The 19,919-nt window shown below is 41.4% G+C and overlaps 2 protein-coding genes across 2 annotated transcripts; both read left to right on the top strand.

Moving 5' to 3' along the window:
• Nucleotides 1-3,178: 3,178 nt before the first annotated feature.
• On the top strand, nucleotides 3,179-4,667 carry LOC130135240 (transcription factor MYB74-like). The gene is made up of 3 exons (XM_056303854.1): nucleotides 3,179-3,385; nucleotides 3,543-3,672; nucleotides 3,803-4,667. Exons 1-3 carry the CDS (start codon nucleotides 3,253-3,255, stop codon nucleotides 4,605-4,607), a joined length of 1,068 nt encoding a protein of 355 aa, XP_056159829.1. The 5' UTR covers nucleotides 3,179-3,252; the 3' UTR covers nucleotides 4,608-4,667.
• Nucleotides 4,668-15,694: 11,027 nt separating this feature from the next.
• Nucleotides 15,695-19,849, top strand: LOC130135252 (uncharacterized). The gene is made up of 5 exons (XM_056303925.1): nucleotides 15,695-15,867; nucleotides 16,473-17,811; nucleotides 18,046-18,315; nucleotides 18,922-19,077; nucleotides 19,461-19,849. The coding sequence occupies exons 1-5, from the start codon at nucleotides 15,860-15,862 to the stop codon at nucleotides 19,578-19,580; spliced, it is 1,893 nt and encodes a 630-aa protein (XP_056159900.1). The 5' UTR covers nucleotides 15,695-15,859; the 3' UTR covers nucleotides 19,581-19,849.
• The last annotated feature ends 70 nt before the right edge of the window (nucleotides 19,850-19,919 follow it).

Below are 19,919 nucleotides of genomic sequence, written 5' to 3' on the forward strand. Positions count from 1 at the left end.
ATTTCAATATTCCTTAGTGGGTAATCCCCTGTTAAATTACATAAATTAATCTGATCAGTAGCTTTCTGAATGTGGTGGGCACTTGATATTAGTCGGACGAACCGGGGCTGTCTCCATGACTTCGTGCATGGAGACATAGACCATAGATTATGGTATACTTTAGATTAACTATATGATCATGTCGCGTGCCTATCAAGTGTGCTCATGTTATACTATCTTTTTAGAACATGATATAAGACAAGATCACAATAAAGAACAATTTAAGGGCAAATGAGACAAGACGAAGCCCTCAAAGCAATCTAAGAGATTTTCTAGGTTTTGGTCAAAGATAATCTGCCTTGTCATTTCCTAAAAAACAACCTAAGTGAATTAAAAAATCTCAGGTAAATTAAATTAAATTAGTGTTTGACCGCAAAGTTTGTCCCGCAAAACTAGATGAGACACGTATGAGGATTTCTAAGCCAATGAAGAGTGCTTCACGTGAAATTTTCTTATCAAATGATGTTGCATGGCCCTTGATCACTCGTCTTACTACGGTAACGAGGGAAATGTAGAAATTTCTAGCCCTTGGCCGTGATTAATTACTATATTTTTCTTTTGGATAACACCATTATTGGTCATCGGGTTTTTAAAATTTGCTTCTGTGGTCCAGAACATAACGAGGGGTCATTACGAGCTTAGGTTAGGGTCTATACTTTAATTGATGACCATCGTGTCGATTTATGCACCCCACTTTGTACATTAAAGTTGAAGAGCTTGAATCATCAGCCATATCTTCATCCACCGACTCAAATCTTCATATGAATCGGTCATCGCACCTATAGTAGAGGTGCGTGAAATCTTACGTGCGGACATTTTAGGCCCCTGACTTGCCTCCCCGTGTTCAAAAAATAGTTTGCGATATTCTGTCCGACGTACTCGTGAGGAGAGTGTTCAATGGGCATAGTAAAAGTAGATGATGGAGTTTCAAATGTCCAGCTGGAAGAGATGGTGATTGACAAGGAGATGTTGGCTAATTGACGTGAGAATTTCCCCTCGAATTTGTGTTGCTAGGATGAAGCCCACACCAAGATGAAAGCTATATAATCATTCGTTCAATCATTTTTGCGCAAAGTCAATGAAATTGAGTTCTTCGATTCTTGCTCGACAGCAGATCATCATCAACGTGTGGTCGAGAGAGAGAGAGGGGTTTTAACGGCTAAGGGTTTGTAGAAAAAGTACTAAGCTAGTATCATTGATTTTCAATCCAATGACTTTTTGCTTCGCACACACAGTTTGTTAGTTGATAAGGAAGTAAATTCATTCAACAAGAAGACAATACTGAAGTACTACTTCTTCTACAAGCTTTTATACTAACATCATCACGTCTCTCTCGCACGCACAAGCAGGCAATAATAGTGTTCATCACAATGGGAAGATTGGAGTCGGGCATGGAGTTAGTATCAACTCTGATGAGTGCAATATTTTTCTCCACCCCTGCTTGGAGGAAATTTCCTTTAACTATGCCTCTAATTGGTGGATTGCAAGTTATATATACCGCCCACATATAACTGTTGATATTGTAGGAAAAGGCCGAAGTTGGCCGAGACAAAGATTAAAGCCCAAAGGGCTAATCCTCAAGTTATCGCCATGTCTGGAGTAATTATGATAGCCAACGAGATTGTTCTATCTAGCTATCTCACTCGATCTTGGTCCATAAGAGACCCTCCCGGGGAAAATTGTCCAATCAAATTTAGATTATATTGTACGGATGTGAGTTCAACTCTAAACTTTCTAAATTTAATAATTTAATCTTAAATATTCATATGAAATTTCAATATAATCCTACCGATCAATATTACGCTTTGCCGATCCGACAAGTCGGTCCAGTTGGTCATTACAGGCCATCAAAACAAACCATATATATGATACCACACCTTTCATTTCTTAAACATGTTTCTTGGATAAACCTTTTTGGTCAAGATATACCACAAACGTTCCTATTTTGGGACAAGCACCGAGGTCGATCAATTATTGCCCACCTTGAATTAAGTGCTCACGGCAATGACATCCATGAAATTTTCTTCAGAGACCCAACTTTTTTGACCACCCGTACACCCGGAGAAATCCCAAAATTGCCCCTTGCATCGTTCCAAATCAGCCCGTGCCAAGTCGAAATTATATAATATGTTTGAAAATATCTACTTTGATGATGTGATTTTGTATTGAATTAATGCATCCCCGAAAATCGGGATGGTGATCGGTGTCATTTCATTGTTTTTGCTCTTGCCGATGTGCCATCTTGTCCGCCTTGTTAAGTTTATGTCCCTCGCTTAAAACAATTTCATCAACTATACGAAAAAAATAAATTGATATTATAGAAATTAAATCAAACCAAATCGAAATCTCGAAACGACGCGTTCGATTAAATCTAAAATTAATCGTGTTTAACTTCACGCTAAATTCCTTTCCGTGCAGATTCGGCGCATGTATTGATTCGTCGGGTTTTGACGAGTCCACGTGAAAGCTAAGTAAGACCAATCGACAAGACGACGATAGGGATGGATCGAATTTCGTGCACATGGTATAATATTGATTAATGCACGATACTCTCTGGCATAAATATGATTTGTATTCAGATTATGTAAATCGGAATCCCATCTTATTCAACCGTTCAATCTTATATCGGTTAATATGATTCGCGTGCAATTGAGAATTTAAAGTAACACGAGATTGGCATTAAGATCATGTAAATCCATATCATTTTACTATTTTTCATGTCAATTTTCAAGAATATGTAATTGTTTTCTTCCTTGAAGGTTTGGGGGGGTACGTGGCCCTATCATTGCTCGGTGGACAGCTAACGTGAATCCCAAAAGCCAGGACAGGTCAGATCGCCACCTCTCCCCGTCGCCGGAGATTGATGGATGGGCCAGGAGAGAGAAACTAGGCGAAGCCCTAGAGAGAGAAAGGAAGCAGACTGAAGTTAGCAACGTTGGCGTTTGTTGCTCCAGGGAATCGGAGAGGGACACGTCGCCACCGTCTCGCGAAGAGGACGGCACCGAATCCTTTTGACTTTTTGCCTCCTCCAGCTCCTCCTCCTCCTCCTCCGTCTTCCACACGGGTTTCTGCTTCGCCACTATATATACGCGTACATCTTCACACGCAGCTCTTCATCTTCACCACACGCACCCTCTCTCTCTCTCTGAACGATCGACGGCTGCGTACGAGAAGGGCGGTGCGCCGGAGATTGTGAGCTTGTCCTGAAGAAGAATGGGGAGGACGCCGTGCTGCGACAAGAACGGGCTGAAGAGAGGCCCGTGGACGCCGGAGGAGGACCAGAAGCTGATCGACTACATCCAGGGGCACGGCTACGGTAACTGGAGGACCCTCCCCAAGAATGCAGGTACTTATCAAGGACCATAACGCTCCTCAAAAGTTTGCGTCTCTCTGTTGCATATGACCTTCTTGTTTCAAGGTTTAGGGTAGTTTTTAACTGGTTTTTGCTTTTAGGGTTCTTGTTTAGGGTCATCGTTCTGAGTTCTTGGTGTTGTTTGTGTTAGGGTTGCAGAGGTGCGGGAAGAGCTGCCGCTTGCGTTGGACCAACTATCTGAGGCCCGATATCAAGAGGGGACGGTTCTCGTTCGAAGAGGAAGAGACCATCATTCAGCTCCACTGCTTGTTGGGCAACAAGTGAGTGGTCCCTTTTGCTTTGCATGACGCATGAATTGTTTTCTCTTCACGTGGTGCGCGTATCTAAAACGAATTACACCGTTCAAGAAAAAGAACGCTCTCGCTCATCGTCTTCTTTTGTGGCCGCCAGGTGGTCCGCCATCGCCGCCCGCTTGCCCGGAAGGACCGACAACGAAATCAAGAACTTCTGGAACACCCACATACGGAAGAGGCTTCTTCGGATGGGAATCGATCCGGTGACTCACAGCCCTCGCCTCGACCTTCTCGACCTCTCCTCGATCCTAAGCTCTTCTCTCTACAGCTCATCCCAGATGAGCTTTTCGAGATTAGTCGGAGTCCAGCCCTATGTTAACCCGGAATTCCTAACGCTTGCAACCTCGCTCCTGTCATCTCAACATCAACGTCACAATTATCTTCCGCAAGCACAGCAAGATATTAACCAAAGCCAATGCCAAGCACTGCCTGAAAACTACCAAATGCAAACTCCAGTTCAAGAAGTCCCGGCTTGCACGCCGGTGAGCACTCACAGTGTTTCATTTTCCGACGAAGCTACCAGACTTCTGCAGTCCAATCTAGAGCAACAATTTCCGTCGAATTTCGCCGGCTCGAGCTCCCAAAGTTCTCAAGTCATTGATTGGAAGGATAATGGGCTGTCCTCAAACTTTACGGATGATTATGCTCTGATCCCACATAATTATGAGGACCTTTATGTTCTTGATCCAGCCATATCGAATTCCTCGGCTATATCAACGCCTTCATCGAGCCCGGCGCCAATGAATTCGAACTCAACGGGCATCAATGGTTGCGGCACTGAAGACGAAAGTTATAGCAGCAACATGATGTTAACATATGAAGTACCGGATATTTTAGTAGACTGTAATGAGTCCCAGTTAATGGGAAGCTACCAATTTTTCGGGTCTTGGAGTCGATGTTGATAACTATAGAGCTTTCTTGTATCAAACTTCTAGTGACTTCAATAACATTATTACCAGGAAGCAAGATCATCTCTGCTCTTTTCAATAAAAAGTCTTTAATTACTATCCGTAGGTTTCTCTTTTGTCTTTGTGCTTCATCTTCAATTCATTCATCTACTTGTTACAAGGATGGGAATCTTCAACCCAGCCGACATGCAAAACTGGTCAACATAGATGGCAAGTCAAAAATTTTAAATCTTCTATGGGAGCACAAAAGTCAATTAAAGCTGCACAAGCTCCACAGTTTTGTATATTTCAACCAATTGTCGTACTAAATTTTCTGTCGCCTGGATCCTGTGCAAGATCTTCCCCAAGACATGCACATCAGCACCAGCAGATATCAACTCTTGAGTTCATGTCAAGGCTTATATAGCAACTGCAGCACGTAACTGGAGAACGAAATATCAAATTTATTTTTAAGATATGATGTCCGTACTCATGAGGTTATACTAATGATAGCATAATTTATCAATACAATCGGCTGCTTATCCTGCTTAATATAATATCCATAGACAAATGAGGGTTTCGCACACTAATTCTCACATTCACGCTCTGTATTCCCTCTTTCGTATGATTTTCATATCGACCTGCTTGTTTTCAAGCTTTAAGAATTAATCTTAGTAACCTTCCTATATTTGAGAATCGTAAGAGTGCTTAAAGAAATTCGTTACTGATAACTTTTCTAACTGGTTATTGGGTGTTTTGTTTATTTTTCCATCAGATTATGACCTTCAGTTTAAGTTTTAGATGAAATTGGATATTGAACGTCTTAAAATTTATCTTTCCAAAGAAATTGTCGATCTGAAAATTATGAAAAACTAAACTTAAGTTCATATCAGAACTTTGCGTAATTGACTTTAACAATTTATTTTTTTATTTTTGATGCATGGGAGAGTCAAAACTGACATTCTAATCGCTTCAAAGCCAAATCTAGCATAATTCACAATCCACTCGTTAAGCTTCGAAAATCGCTAATCTACTAAATGTATTCGCAGAGTAATACTAGATCTACTAAATGTATACTAAGGCTCCATTCGTTTAGCGGAAAATATTCTCCCGAAAAATATTTTCCGGGTTTTCCGGTGTTCGGGGGGCGGAAAACGTTTTTCGTGGGAAAATATTTTCCTTCCCCCCTCACAAAATAGCCTAAGTCTATGGAAAATGACTTCCGCTTCTTCAAAAGCGGAAATCATTTTCCGGAGCTTCTTCTTCTTCTTCTTCACTAAGGTCGCCGGCCGCCGCCGCCGGTCGCCGGCCGCCGCCGGCCGCCGCCGGTCGCCGGCCGCCGCCGGCCGCCGCGCCGCTGCCGGTCGCCGGCCGCGCGGCGCCGCCGCGCCGCCGGTCGCCGGGTCGCCGCGCGCACGGCGAAAAATATTTTCCGAAACTTTTTCATATTGATCACCGAACACCTGAAAATTATGTTCCGGGAAAACATTTTCCATGAAAATGACTTCCGGGAAAATATTTTCCAAAAGGAGAATATTTTTCGCCAAACGAACGGAGCCTAAGACTGGTATACTGAATGAGGCGGCAGCATCTGTGGATATATTCCTTCTTCAAGAAGATTAATAGACTCGAGAAAGATTGAACCTCTTCAATCTCATCAGTCTACTTTCCCTCGAGTTTATCTCCAAAACATGAAGCAACATGGCGCATACTGGGAAATGATCGACAAAGTGACTGTCATCGCCGTCGGGCTGAGACCTTAGCCAATCCTCAAGGATGTTGAGGACCCCAAGCGCATGGGTGAAGGAATTCGATTGTGAAAATGGTGAATTCACTAAAAAACTTCCAACTTTAGGTCAAGTACTAAATCTGCCTCGAACTTTTTTTTATCTCAGAAAAAATCCCAAACTTTAGATTCAGTCTCAAATCTGTTCTGAACTTTTTTTTGTCTCAGAAAAAAACTCAAACTTCAAATTCAGTTCCAAATCTGCCATGAGTTTTGTTTTGTGTAAAAAAAAATCAGCAAATTTCAATTTATTTTCAAAAATATACTCCCGTGATCCAGTCCCAACTTGACGTGGTACTTCCACGTCGATAACAAATCCACATCAGCAAAGTAATGGGGCGATATATACAGACCGACGTTGCATTTCCCCTTCGATAACAAATCCAACCCAATAAAAGTTGTTGAAATTCTCCAAAATAAAACCATTCTAAGACATGAAAGTTAGATACGATAACAAATTCACCTCAATTTTTTTTTTAAATTAAAAAAAAAAACCTAACTTTTAGGTTTAGTCCAAATTTGCTCCAAACTTAAAGTTTGGGGTTTTTTCCGAGACAAAAAAAAGTTCAGAGCAAATTTGGGACTAGACCTAAAGTTTAGGGTTTTTTTTTAGACAAAAAAAGTTCGGGGCAAATTTGAGACTTGACCTAAAGTTTAGGGTTTTTTTTAGAGAATTAGGCCAATTATAAAAGCATTTTGACGTCGCAGGTGGCAGCGCGTCGCTGGGGTAGGGGGCGCGGCCACCTGCGACCTCTGCCCACTCACTGAGGAGTGAGACCCTCCGTACCTTTCTGTCGATGGAGAGTATAAATCACACTCCATCATAGATGGGGAGGGCGGTCCGCAAAGACGATGGATCGGTGGTGGGCCGGAGCAGAGCATGGCCGATCGGCAACATAAGCAAGGGCATCATTTCGTAAGCCGGAGTCGGTCGAGTTTTAGTACACGCAACATTTACTCTCGGATGAATTTCGGCCGAGTAAAGAGAAGCAATGAGCAACGGATCAAGACTAAAGACAAAGTCACAAGAAATCAAAGCTAGTTTCGAGAACCCCCGACGGCGGAGACTCGAGAAAAGCTCCGGCGACAGAGGCCGGGACCAGATGGAGACGACACCTGTCCCCCGCCACGTGTACGGTGATCCGTCTCCCGCCGCGCCAAACCGCCGTGCCGATAACGCGGGAAACTCTTGGCGTCCCGGACAGGAACGCCACGTGTCGAGGCACCAGCTGTCGTGTGGGGGGACCACCGAGGAAAGGGCGTGTTTTGCTTTATTGAAAATCTCGGGCGGGGTTCTTGCGCTGCTCATCTCTTTTGTTGGCTGGTGTGTGCCATTAATGGCTTCCATCGTCAAGCCCCAGGAGCCCCTCTTCTCGCCGATTACGTCACGGTCGGTACACGTGGACGGCGATGTATGCGGTTTGTGGTCCCACTTTGGGGTGCTTTGGGTGACCGGTTGGCCGAGTAGCGTTAGGGTTTCCCCGTCCCGGATGGCGATGAGCCACTTTTTTGACTAACAATTTGTCCGAATGTAGTTGATTATTAATAGGTGGATTTTAATGCATTACGCGAAGTCGCATTCATATATGTGCAATTTCAGGGGCTCTTTGTCGATAAATTTAATGCTATATCATATGACCCAAAATCATAAACATGCAAGCCCAATTATTTACGTGTTAATTTCAGTGCGCTGTACGCACTGCTTATACGATGGCTAAATCAAGAACACTGGATAGATCGTGAGATATGTGGTATTCACTTGAGACCCATAAAGCCAAAACGACTCGATTAAAATACTTAAATGAACAAAAAGTTGAAAATTAAAAACCGACACTTGTGGTCAGAATTTCAATGTAGGGGGGCGGTTTTAATTGAGAAAAATGAAAATGTTCTCCCTCACATAAAGTTTGATAAGGCGATTAAGATCTGAAGTATGTGAACTCCGTACTAGCGCGCAAAAATAGCTGAAAGTCAAGATGTGTAAGGAAGTAAGACTCATTTTGGTGAAAAGGGTTATCAGGATGATAAATCTCAAGATTGAGAGCACCCATCAGCACCAAAGTCTCAAATGGGAGTGAGAAAAGACTTTAATTATGATCAACTTTTGCAATTCTACTTAGAATTTGACCTAAATGGATTTAACTTTAGATTTTCAAAGGCTTATGTAGACGGTTCATCTCATGATGAGCAGCTGATGCTAACATATGACCAACGAAATGAAGAGCAAGTAACAATAAAATGGTGATTAGTCTAAATCCCAAAAATTCTCAAAATACTTGAAACACTAAGATAACCGAAGTTTCAAGAAGCATTCATTGTCATTGCCGGTTTATATCAGAACTCCGTCGGGTGCTTTGAAGTTTATCTACTTGTTTAAATACTCAATTACAACCGTCCTGGTACATTTTTTCACCTTAAATCCTGAAAATAACATTGCTAAAATTCATCTCACACGGAGTTCTCAGAACCCTATTACGCGGTCTTCGAGCAAGTTTTCATGGCTCTTTCATGTCTTGTCTGAGCTTGCGAATTTGCCTTCACGACTTTAACAATCTTCAAGATGTCTCCCGCTCCAAATTTATGACCCTTTTAACGAAGTGTCTGTTCCAATACTAGATCGTTTTAAAGCGAGAACACGTCTTAAGATCAACCGACAAAAAGAAAAAAGTATGTGATGTGTCAGCATCAAGATCCCAAGCTGTTAGTTTCCATGGCCTGTGTACACAAGGTCCATACAAATCCAAAATGGATCGTATAGGATTTTCCTCTCCAATCATTACACAAGAGTTTATAAGATTGCATCAAACGTAAGGTACTCTAGACCCAATGTAGAATGCTAAGTTTAGGATCATTATGCAAGCTTTGTGACAACTGCCTGATATGTACTTCCTGACTGAAAGGCGAAACCCACCATGAAACGCGGTGTCCTAAGTTTGATTATATTTCTCATTGGGTTCGATCTTTTAGGTTAGTCCACAAGGAAGTCATTCCTTTCGAATTCCTTAAATTTTCTTGTGGGTTGGGAAAAAAGTTGATATCCCCCGTGTTTTAGGAATTAAACTCGCTTACAAGAATGGTTGAGCCGTTGAGATTAGAAGATTAGCAATCATTTTCACCAAATTTGGCAATTTAGTAGAGGATGAAATTGGTCCCTTTAGTCAACTCTCTCCATGTTCAAGCGAACCGAAGTACCACAAATTTCCTCAAAGATTTCCAAAAGTGTAACTTTATCTCTGTCTATTTTTCCTGCTCCGACGAAGTTCTTGACTTCTTATAGGCCCTCTAAGGTCAAATCTTCTTGCACGTAATCTACGCATCACTTTGCCGTCATGTTGAGTTGTTACAAATTGTTATTGTTTACTAAAAATCGGTATAATTGTAATTATTACATGGACTTGTTCAGGACTCTTAACATATTTTCAAAGTAACATATAGTCTATCAAGGTACGGAAATGATTTATTATATTTTGAAATTATTGATTTTACTTACCAACAAGATTGGTTAATTCTTATTATGTTTATGAATAAAATTGAGATCGACGTATAAAATTAGCTTATAATGGATGTTAACAGTATAATTATGGCCAAAAAAAAAATCTCGCAGCTCATATCTAAGCCACATGAATGGAGTACGACTAACAATATTTTGAAAAGTGGACTTGATCAAAAGTTAAACCAATTCAATTAGGTGCCGATCCAACCTGTTGTGCATTTTTTGTGCCGATTCTACCGTTTTTCTATTGACGCAAAGCTAGTTTAACCCGATATCGGATGAGGAGTTCGACACGTGATATAATTTAAAGATACTTATTCGAATCTCCTCATTATAAATGACCGGGATAGTTGAATTATAACATAAGATTTTGAGTCTTCTTTGACACAGTAATAATAATCATGTGATATAGCAGAAATGACAATTACAGTAAACCCTATAGTGACAAAAGCAAAGTTAGCATCAAGAAAATATTGTCAGAACAGACTTATACGCAATTTGAACAACCTAGAATAATTAGAAAGAAACCCTCGCTCTGCTTGGCGTCATGGCATTATGAGCATGAGGAAAACATGCCCCGCGAAGACGTCGACAATTGGGGTTGCAAAACCATTACGACCTGGCCTTTGACCACCGCCCGACACCGCCGGAAAGCGACAAAGCCTCGCTTTCCGTCTCGACCGCCCAAGGAAAAAGAAGGAAAGGGTCTCGTTGACGTCCATGTTTCGTTTTCTTTTTTTTCGTTTGCTGTGTCGGCTTTGAGATTGACGTTAATCTCGACATTTTCCAAAGGAAAATCGTGCACGAGAGATACAAGCAAAGAGGGCCCTCCTCGTGATGATGGGGGCTGACGGCATGATTGGCTACAAAACGTGGGATATGTAACTTCTTAGATTGGGTTTAGAGAAGCTTTTTTAAGCTTTGGGTCATTAAAAAAGACGGCCACTTTCTGATTTTTACGTTGCACCTGTAGGGGGCAAGCATGTGTTCTTGGCTTTTTTGGGGGTATGGAAAGTGTTGGGAATTACTAAAAAGGTGTTGTTGAGATGGCTTCTAGATGATTGAATTGATTATTGTCCCTGTACTATATGATATAAGCATATAATCACTTTCCATGGTGAGCAAACATTCTCAAGGATTTTCAATAACCTTATGTTGTGGTTTAAATTTTTTGCTTATGGACAATCTGAATTTAGCACCTCTGATGAGAAGAATATGTTTGGTTCAAAAATTTATTTCGCTTGCCCAACCACAATTTCGTAGTGTCATTTGTCAACGTACTCAAAATCATACGTAAGAGTAAAAAAAAAATGTAATCGCGGACGTATGCAGCGGTGTGCATGAAAACTAGTACATTTCATGTGTGCACGCAATGTGAAATACTTTTAACTCTTACGATGGCATATACCAATTTTCCATCCAAACTTGTCCAGTGGTTTTAAGTTCCGGGACAGATTGAGACATTGCAGTATGTAGAGGGGAAAGTTAGAAAATTAAGAATAGTTGGGGGCAAAGTGAGACTACTCTCAAGCTACACGGAGAGAACTGTAATTTCCCACATGTGTATTTTGGCATTGGTAATACTGTCCAAGCACTTGTGCAATTTTCCCTTATAGTTTTTGTTGTAAACATAATGCAGAAGCTAACGGATCTTGCAATTCAAGATCGACACAAGTGAACGAAATTAATAGAGAAATTAAGGGAGAACAATAAAGAACACCAGAGATTTATGTGGTTCAATCCGAATTGATACCTACTCCACGAGAAGAGCCAGCCACCAAGAAATCCACTATGAATTTGGAGAGCACAGGGTTTACAATCGCTCAAATGTTTTCCAACCCTAAATTACACTTAAAGCAAACCCACAAATGTTATTTCATGATCTTTCAAAAAAAAACTCACTCAGAAAATCATAGAGAAAAAAGCCTAAAATTCCTCATATTTGCTCTAGTGTTTGATAACAGACTAGAACCTATTTTGTGTATGTGAGTGTAATATTTGTGTCCAAAATAGGAAACCATTCAAACTAGGGAATCTATTTTGAATGGATTTCTTTGACCGGGTCAAACTCGAGATATATTCTCCACAATTATGATATTATTGGGGGGGAGGGGGGGGGGGGGGAATTTTCGATATTTAGTCAATGTTTAAAATAGGTACATGTGATCGATGTGTATTTGACTGAACATGGGAAACGGCATGTTAGGATTTATCGATGCGTGTGTCACATCCAAGAAAATCATGTCTTTGGTTCTGCACATTAGTCATAGCCGTATTATTTGGAAAATGGCCTGATCAAATAGGAAAAATGGATGATCAACTTTAGATGATAAGGTCCACTGCAAAGGGGCAAAGGAATGAAATATAGGCCAAATTTATAACATGGTGTATCTTAGGTACTATACTCTGAAATTTTGCATCACTTCTGTTACTCCAAATAATGCAGTTGGAGTCTCTATCAATGATAGTTATGGTCAAATCTCTTATTTGCTTTTGCCTCATTTAACTTTTTCAGTGGTGCTCTAAGTGAGAAATTAATGAATATACTTCGCACATGGACTCGTCTTCTCGTGCATAAAAATTGTACGAGATTTTGAGTCTCGCATGTCTACCATGACGAATCAAATGATTTTTTTTACTCGATTAAATCTTTTACGTCAAAACTGGTTGTGGTTGTCAAGTGTGCCAAATTTATTAATGGCTAAAAATATTAAATTTTTAGCATTTGTTAAAGTTATCAAAACACGCGCCACATTCTTGGCAAGAAAAACAAAAGTTCAGCTAATATCTTCACCGTCCTATCTCTAATTCACCTCACTCTCAAACTTTTGCTGTGCCCTTGCAGAGTGTGGGAGTCGAACCCCGCACCTGTGATACTAGCGTCCCCACCCCCCAACCTCTTTACCAACAGGGCCCAATGCCTATTGGCTCTTTGGAGTGATTTAACGAGAGAGAAATTTATAGCTGCAGGTCCGAAAATCAAATCGGGTTAGAAAAGAGCCTAAAAAGCCCAAAGTTTTTTTAGCTGGGCCTTGGAAGGGGCTACAATAGCCCATTCTCTGCATGATCCAAACGAGTCCGTATGCTAAACTGACTAATTATTCATAAAGCTTTCTAGCCAGCAAATTTAACAAGATTTTAACTTGAATTCACATGCTAAAGAAACATAATTTGTACATTTGAATAGCTCGTACCAACACTAACGGAGACGAATGTCTACTTTCAAGCGTGAAAATATGACTTTGGAGAATGTAAACGACCTACTCGGTTGGTAATAAAACGTGCAAAGGACCTGTGAAACCTGCGTAATCAATATGGCCTCGTAGCTTACACAATGGGTATGTAGATTTCTAATAATTTCAAATTGGCAAGTCTAGGGTAAGTTTTTTTGATTTGTGGCCATACCCATCCTATACCCAAATATCCAATACTAGATACCATTCAGCTTCGATTTTGTGCTCCTCAATCTAACTTGGCTCTCTGAAACTTTTCCTATTGTCTTGCTTTCTTTCATTTGGTCGATAAGAGAAATTTTCATTGAATTAGGCAATGGAAGAAGAGTGCAACCCTATTACATCGTTCTCCTTCCTTGGTAGATCCACAATATTGGCAAAACCATATTTTACTTTCCTTATTCACCTGAATTCTTTGGAACAGACTCCCTAATAGCTTCGGATCTCGTTTTTCTTACCTAAACTGGCCATATGATTCGTATCGATCAGGTCTCGCGACCCTAGCGACGCCTTGTTAGGGTCGGGCAGCGCCTGCCTAGCCACCGCCAGTCTTTTTTTTTTTTTTTTTTCTCTCCTTCTCTTTCATGGCATTTGTGCTCGAGCGGAGGCAGCGGTAGCAACAAGGTGGTCGCCAGAGGCCAGCGAACACTTGGCAGCCCTCGCCGTGCCTCGGCGACCGGCCGACGCCGCTGCCCACTCTAGCCCTCCCTTCCTTATGGCTATGCATGAATATGGGAAAGGGTTAAGCTTTTTTTTTTATTTCTCCCTTTTTTCTTACCTATGTCAGCACTTGGTTAATATTAAATTCCCGTCACCCTAATTAGTGTAATTAGCGTTACATGGAATGCCACGTTAGATTCCCTTTGCGTATTTAACATAAGTATCGACTTGAACAAGAAAAAAGAAATCTAGATGGCAACCAATTTCACCACCATCACTAATCTACCCAGGACATTGCCGGCGACGGCAAGTAAGATTGAGTCGCCACCGGCGTCGCTCGATCCAATCGATCCATGTTGCCGTCAACACTGTGAGCCACAAGGACCTTGCTTGTATTGCCGTTGAGTTGAACTCTACGATCGAGTCTTCACCAAGTTGGTTAATGCTTGCTGGCCTGTTCTAATTAAATGTCTAATTTTACTAACTAGTGACTAACTTTGAGGCCCGACCACATTACAAATTGACTACTCTACTCGCTGGCTCACTCGATTTAGATTCTGGCCGTGGTTGATCCGTCGCTTGATTGTGGCCGCCCAAGCTTAATATCAAGTTTAATCCCGTGGTTAATGCACCTAAGCAAGTCCTTAAACTACTTCATCTCAACTTTGGGATCTAAAATGCGAAGTATTCCCCTAGGCGAGGGAAGAAAAACTTTTCCCTAACTAAGGAGAGTAGGGCGCACGAGCACCGGCACGTAAAAATAAGGAACGTAGTCTGGCAGTCCGCCACATTTGTGGACAAGCACAAACGGCCTGTTGGTTGGAAACAATCTTGGTTTGGTGAGGTTACCAATGTAACCACCAACTAAGGATCCAAGCGAGGCCCCGGGGCCATCGCTTGATGGTGGCCGCCCAAGCTTAATATGAAGTTTTAACTTAATAAGTCCTATTAGGCTCAACTTTGTCACTTAGGGTCCATTTATTTATCGGAAACTGAACAATTTGGAAAATATCTTCCCGAAAAAGATTGCTTGTATCGTTTGAAATAATTTATTGTCAACAATAATTTATGTTTAAATATTTTCATGTAAGATGAAAAATATTTTTCGTTTATTCTTTTTTTATAAACGATACGGGCGATCATTATATAGAAAAATATTTTCTGAATTACAAATTTTCCTTAAAACAAACGTAACATTGGTCGTACTTATGCGTGTTTGATCACTCTAGGCTTGTTCGGATCATATAAGTTCATCGAGAGGTGTTCGAGTAATCGACACATGATTTTGCCTTGATGAGTTCCCAAGTTTCATTCATGCCTAGCTGGTCGATTAAGTATCTCGACGCATGATTTTGCCTCTCTTTTGTTTTTTTTCTCTTTTATGTGTTAACTAAGTCCATGTCATGTTCGATTTGTCTACCAATACATTTATATAACAAGTTACATTCTTATTTCAAACCCATGCTAGACTTAATATCATAAATAACTTACGTGCTCCCCTTTTATGACAATCTCTATGCATAAAAATTGCCATTGTATCATATTCACAAGAATAAGTAAAATATTCCCTTACCTTTTTATGAATAACACGAAGCAGTAACGTGTGTGACATTCCGACTTTTAAATAACAAGGTCCAAATTTTCCATTGACTATTTATATATATAGTGCTATAACAAATATAATGTTTTTATTTCTTTTTTAATATTCAAGAAATCAAAAATTTGGAAAAAGAAAAACAGGGAAGTGGAGACTTTTAGGACGGCGAAGGACCGCAGGCTTTCTTGGCTTAAGGCCCAAGAGAGAGAGAGAGAGAGATAGATAGAGAGCGCGCACACGCGAAGGTCCACGGGTCCACCTTCCCTCCTTCCTCCCTCCTCTTCGACCTCTCTCTCTCTCTCTCTCTGTTCTTCCTTCTGCTACACCGCCGTTCGCGTTTCGGGCATCGAAGCGGCGGACCCTTTTGAGCTCTCTCCGGCCCCCCCCCCCCCCCCGTGGCCCGGCCGATGAGAAGATGCTGGCGGCGACGTCTCTCCACCACCACCACCTGCCCGCGTTGACACCCTCCCCCGTTGCCTTCCCCGCATCAAGATCGCCATGTCAAGGTCGGTCCTGGCTCCTCCGCTCGTCGTTGCCGTTCTTGTTTGCCGATTCGTCGCGCGCTCGAACGTGGGTCGTGCTTGTTTTGGGTCGGGGCGGTTTTTTTTTCCTTCGGGAGTTTGTTGTTGAGCTGCTTTTTGGAGGGTTTTTCCAGACGAAAAGTCGTTTCTTGAGCCAGCTGAGTTTCTTGTAATTTTGGATCGGTGGTGCTTGTTTTGTGGGGTTCTTTTCTCCGCCCTCTTCGTGATTATAGGTTTCCCCGTAGGAATAGTAACAATGCGTTTTTGAAGGCGACATTACTTTTGCAGGCTTTCCTCTTTGTGGAGAAACATGTTGCTTAACCTGTCCCTTTTGGTACATAGTTAATAGCGGAAGGTGATTTCTTTGTTAGTAGTTTTTATCCCTAGATGATGTGACGAAGTAATTTTTCTGGATAGTAGTTTCCAACAATCTGGGAGATGCACTCGTTGCTAAGGATGGAGTTTCAGGGGCGAGAGACTAGGTTTTAAACACCCTGTGGTCATTCTGCAGCCTGTGTGATTTAATGATGAAGCGAGCTTGCTCTCGAGTCTCGAAATTGGCCGTAATGCTCTTAGTTGTTGGAATGCAGGTTTCTGACGATTTCTAGTATCAGGAGAGTTGTAAATTCAATTTCGAGTAATCCTAGGAGCAGTTACACTGGAGTTACAAAGTATGCGACGATTGCTTCAGCTGGGTTAGCGGGGCAACCGTACAGGTTACACGTGCACTGTAGATTTCCCGGCAGAGGGCCTGATGCTTTCCAACGATATAGTCCTGGACAATGTTTCTACATGCGTTATTTGTCAAGGAAATTATCTGTCTTCTCGGTAAGCAGTGCAGTGAGCCATCATGCCCAGCTCACTTGGAAAAGGATCTCGCAGAAGTGCCATTCTAGTGGCGGTGGTTTTCCCCGCACAAATAGGATAGCTCAAGCAGTCAGTCTTGGCTTGATCCGCTCGCCGCTTGTTGTTCCCGGTATCTTTGCTTTCACCACAGGGCAGCTAGCATGGGCAGAGAGAAGTTTTGTCGATACAGATTATTACCCATCACCGAATGCTCTCTACAAGCGTGCCCAGCATGGACATGCTGTTGTCACGTCGCTAGTGTATGCAGTTTACGAAGGCATCGTGTTGCTTTTGAGAGCTCTATATTTAATGATTTTGTTCTCACCCAGCATAATGATGGCACCATTTGTGGATTGTTGTGGAGCCCAGTTTCGGAGATTGTGGCTTCAGGTTGTTCTGCGAACACTGGAAAGAGCAGGTCCTGCATTTATAAAATGGGGTCAGTGGGCTGCAACAAGGCCGGACCTCTTTCCTAGAGACTTATGCGCTCAGCTTGCAGAGCTTCACACGAAGGCCCCTCAACATAGCTTCAAATACACAAGAAAGACTATTGAGAAGGCATTTGGTCGCAAACTTTCTGATATATTTGAGCATTTTGAGGAGGTTCCAGTGGCATCTGGAAGTATTGCTCAAGTGCATCGAGCTTCTTTGAGATCTCGATACCCTGGTCAACAGGCAAAACCCATGGTGGTTGCTGTAAAGGTTAGACATCCTGGCGTTGGTGAATCCATTAGAAGAGATTTTGCAATAATCAACCTGGCAGCGAAAGTTTCGAATTTTATTCCTACTTTGAAGTGGTTGAGATTGGATGAGAGTGTCCAACAGTTTGCAGTTTTTATGATGTCTCAAGTTGACCTTGCAAGAGAGGCTGCCCATTTGAGTCGCTTCATTTACAATTTCCGGATGTGGAAGGATGTTTCTTTTCCGAAGCCAGTGTATCCTCTTGTTCATCCAGCTGTTTTAGTGGAAACATATGAGCAAGGGGAATGCGTCTCACACTATGTCGATGGGCTTGAAGGACATGCTCGCCTTAAAAGTGCACTTGCTCACATAGGGACACATGCACTTCTGAAGATGCTTCTGGTAACATTTCACTTATTAATGCTGCCAAAAACATGAAATAATTTTTTTTTCTCTATCTAGTTTGATGCTTCGGTTGATTCTTCATTGAGAAATGGGCGACTCTTTTGTCAATTTGTGCCAGATCTTTGAGTGACATAAGTTGCCCAATATCTGAGTGCATGGAACTAATGTGACCTGAGAACTCATGGCATGCTTTACCAGCTCACTTAACCGTTGGTCTTGTGTCTTTATCAGGTAGACAACTTCATTCATGCAGACATGCATCCCGGGAACATCCTTGTCCGGGTAGCTAAGAACAAATCTTCTCGGAAACAGCTGTTTAAGTCAAAGCCTCATGTTGTATTCCTTGATGTTGGCATGACCGCTGAACTGTCTAAAAGTGACCGTGTAAATTTATTGGAATTTTTTAAAGCTGTAGCTCGTCGTGATGGCCGTACTGCTGCTGAACGTGCACTTAGATTATCAAAGCGACAAAACTGTCCAGATCCTAAATCCTTTATAGAGGTACTGTTTACTGTGTTTGTGGCATTTACTTTGATGAGAATGAAATCTTTTTGCAAATTCTCAATATTTTATAGTACCCTCATCAAATGATTTAGAAAAATTCAAACCTTCATCTGCAGGCCTTCATATTCATTATGAGTGTCTACACAGTATTTCTGTTGTCTGACTTTAAATCGATTTGTCTGTTAAAATTTCACTTGGCATGAGTGATGAGATTTTTCTTATTAAGAATAGGCAATTACCTAATTAGTCTAATTTCATTTTCTTAAATATTCTAGCTTTTAGTTGGTTTTTACCTTCACTAATGGATTAGTGTCATGAGGATACTTGTTTCCCGATGCTGGTACTACACTGGAGAGTTTTGGTACTCTGTTATGTATAATTAGGCCACTTTGCAAGTGCCTGAAAATGACCCTTTTCGAATATTGTTTTATGAAATACCCTTGCTTTTCGCAATGTAATGACTGCTCGTAATAGCTTTTTGTAATAGTATGCGTATTGGCTCCCCAGTGCACCTCATGAGAGCTTTTGCAAATTATAGTAGTGAACTTTCTTTCTGCTATTATCCTTTTTTAATGTGGAAATGTCAAACAAAATGAATGACAGGAAGTGGAGGAGGCTTTCAGTTTCTGGGGAACTCCTGAAGGTGATAGGATCCATCCTGCTGATTGCATGCAGGAACTACTTGAGAAAGTTAGGCGTCATAAAGTTAATATCGATGGCAATGTGTGCACTGTGATGGTAACTACTTTGGTTCTTGAGGTAAATTCTGTGTCTTGTTTCCTTGGCAATTTGAAGCAACCGAAGACATGGCAAATATTTCGTGAAGCAATGATGATCCTTGCATCACAATTATCTATCTCAAGCTGTTCAAACTGATTCTCTTTCTTAAATCCCATTTTATATGTTCAGTGGTATTGGGATTTTTTCTGTAGTGCCTCTGTTTTTGCAATTCGTTTTAGCCTCTTCCACTCATTTTTCTATGAATAAGCTATCAACATGTATAAAAGAGCATGAAGATACAATTACCCACGATCTGGGTTTCGGGCTTTTGACCGCTTTTTTCCAACTCACGTTCATGTTTGGTTTGTTTATGTCATTGGAACTAGAGATTCATTTCTCATGGCTGGTTGATTGTTGTACAGGGTTGGCAACGGAAGCTTGATCCAGGGTACAATGTGATGCAGACTCTGCAGACTTTGCTGCTCAGAGCTGACTGGGCAAAATCTCTATCCTACACAATTGATGGACTTATGGCCCCATAAGAAGGATTTTCTCTGTGTAGCTACTCTTCTGAACAATTTTGACAGCCGAAACGGTCTAGGTATACAGTGCTTTCAAGAAATAACAAGCGGGCTATAGGACCTCTTTTTTGTTTTTGATATTTTCGCTTGTACTCAACCATATTTTTTGTTCCATTTCGTGTACTTAAAACAGTTCCAAAAGTTTTGACTGTTGAGTTTGGACTTCCAACTGACTGATGAGAGCTCAAAGATTGCTGAAAATAGAAATAAAAGTGTTATTATTCCCATTATTGGCTATTTCTCCCATTCAGTTTAGGTTTACCATCCGAGATTTCGATATCTGAGTACGCCTCCCTCGCT

The sequence above is a fragment of the Syzygium oleosum genome, unplaced genomic scaffold (genome assembly GCF_021117445.2).
Source record: "Syzygium oleosum isolate NSW1041296 unplaced genomic scaffold, Sole_v2.1 Sole_v2.29, whole genome shotgun sequence".
NCBI lineage: Eukaryota > Viridiplantae > Streptophyta > Magnoliopsida > Myrtales > Myrtaceae > Syzygium > Syzygium oleosum.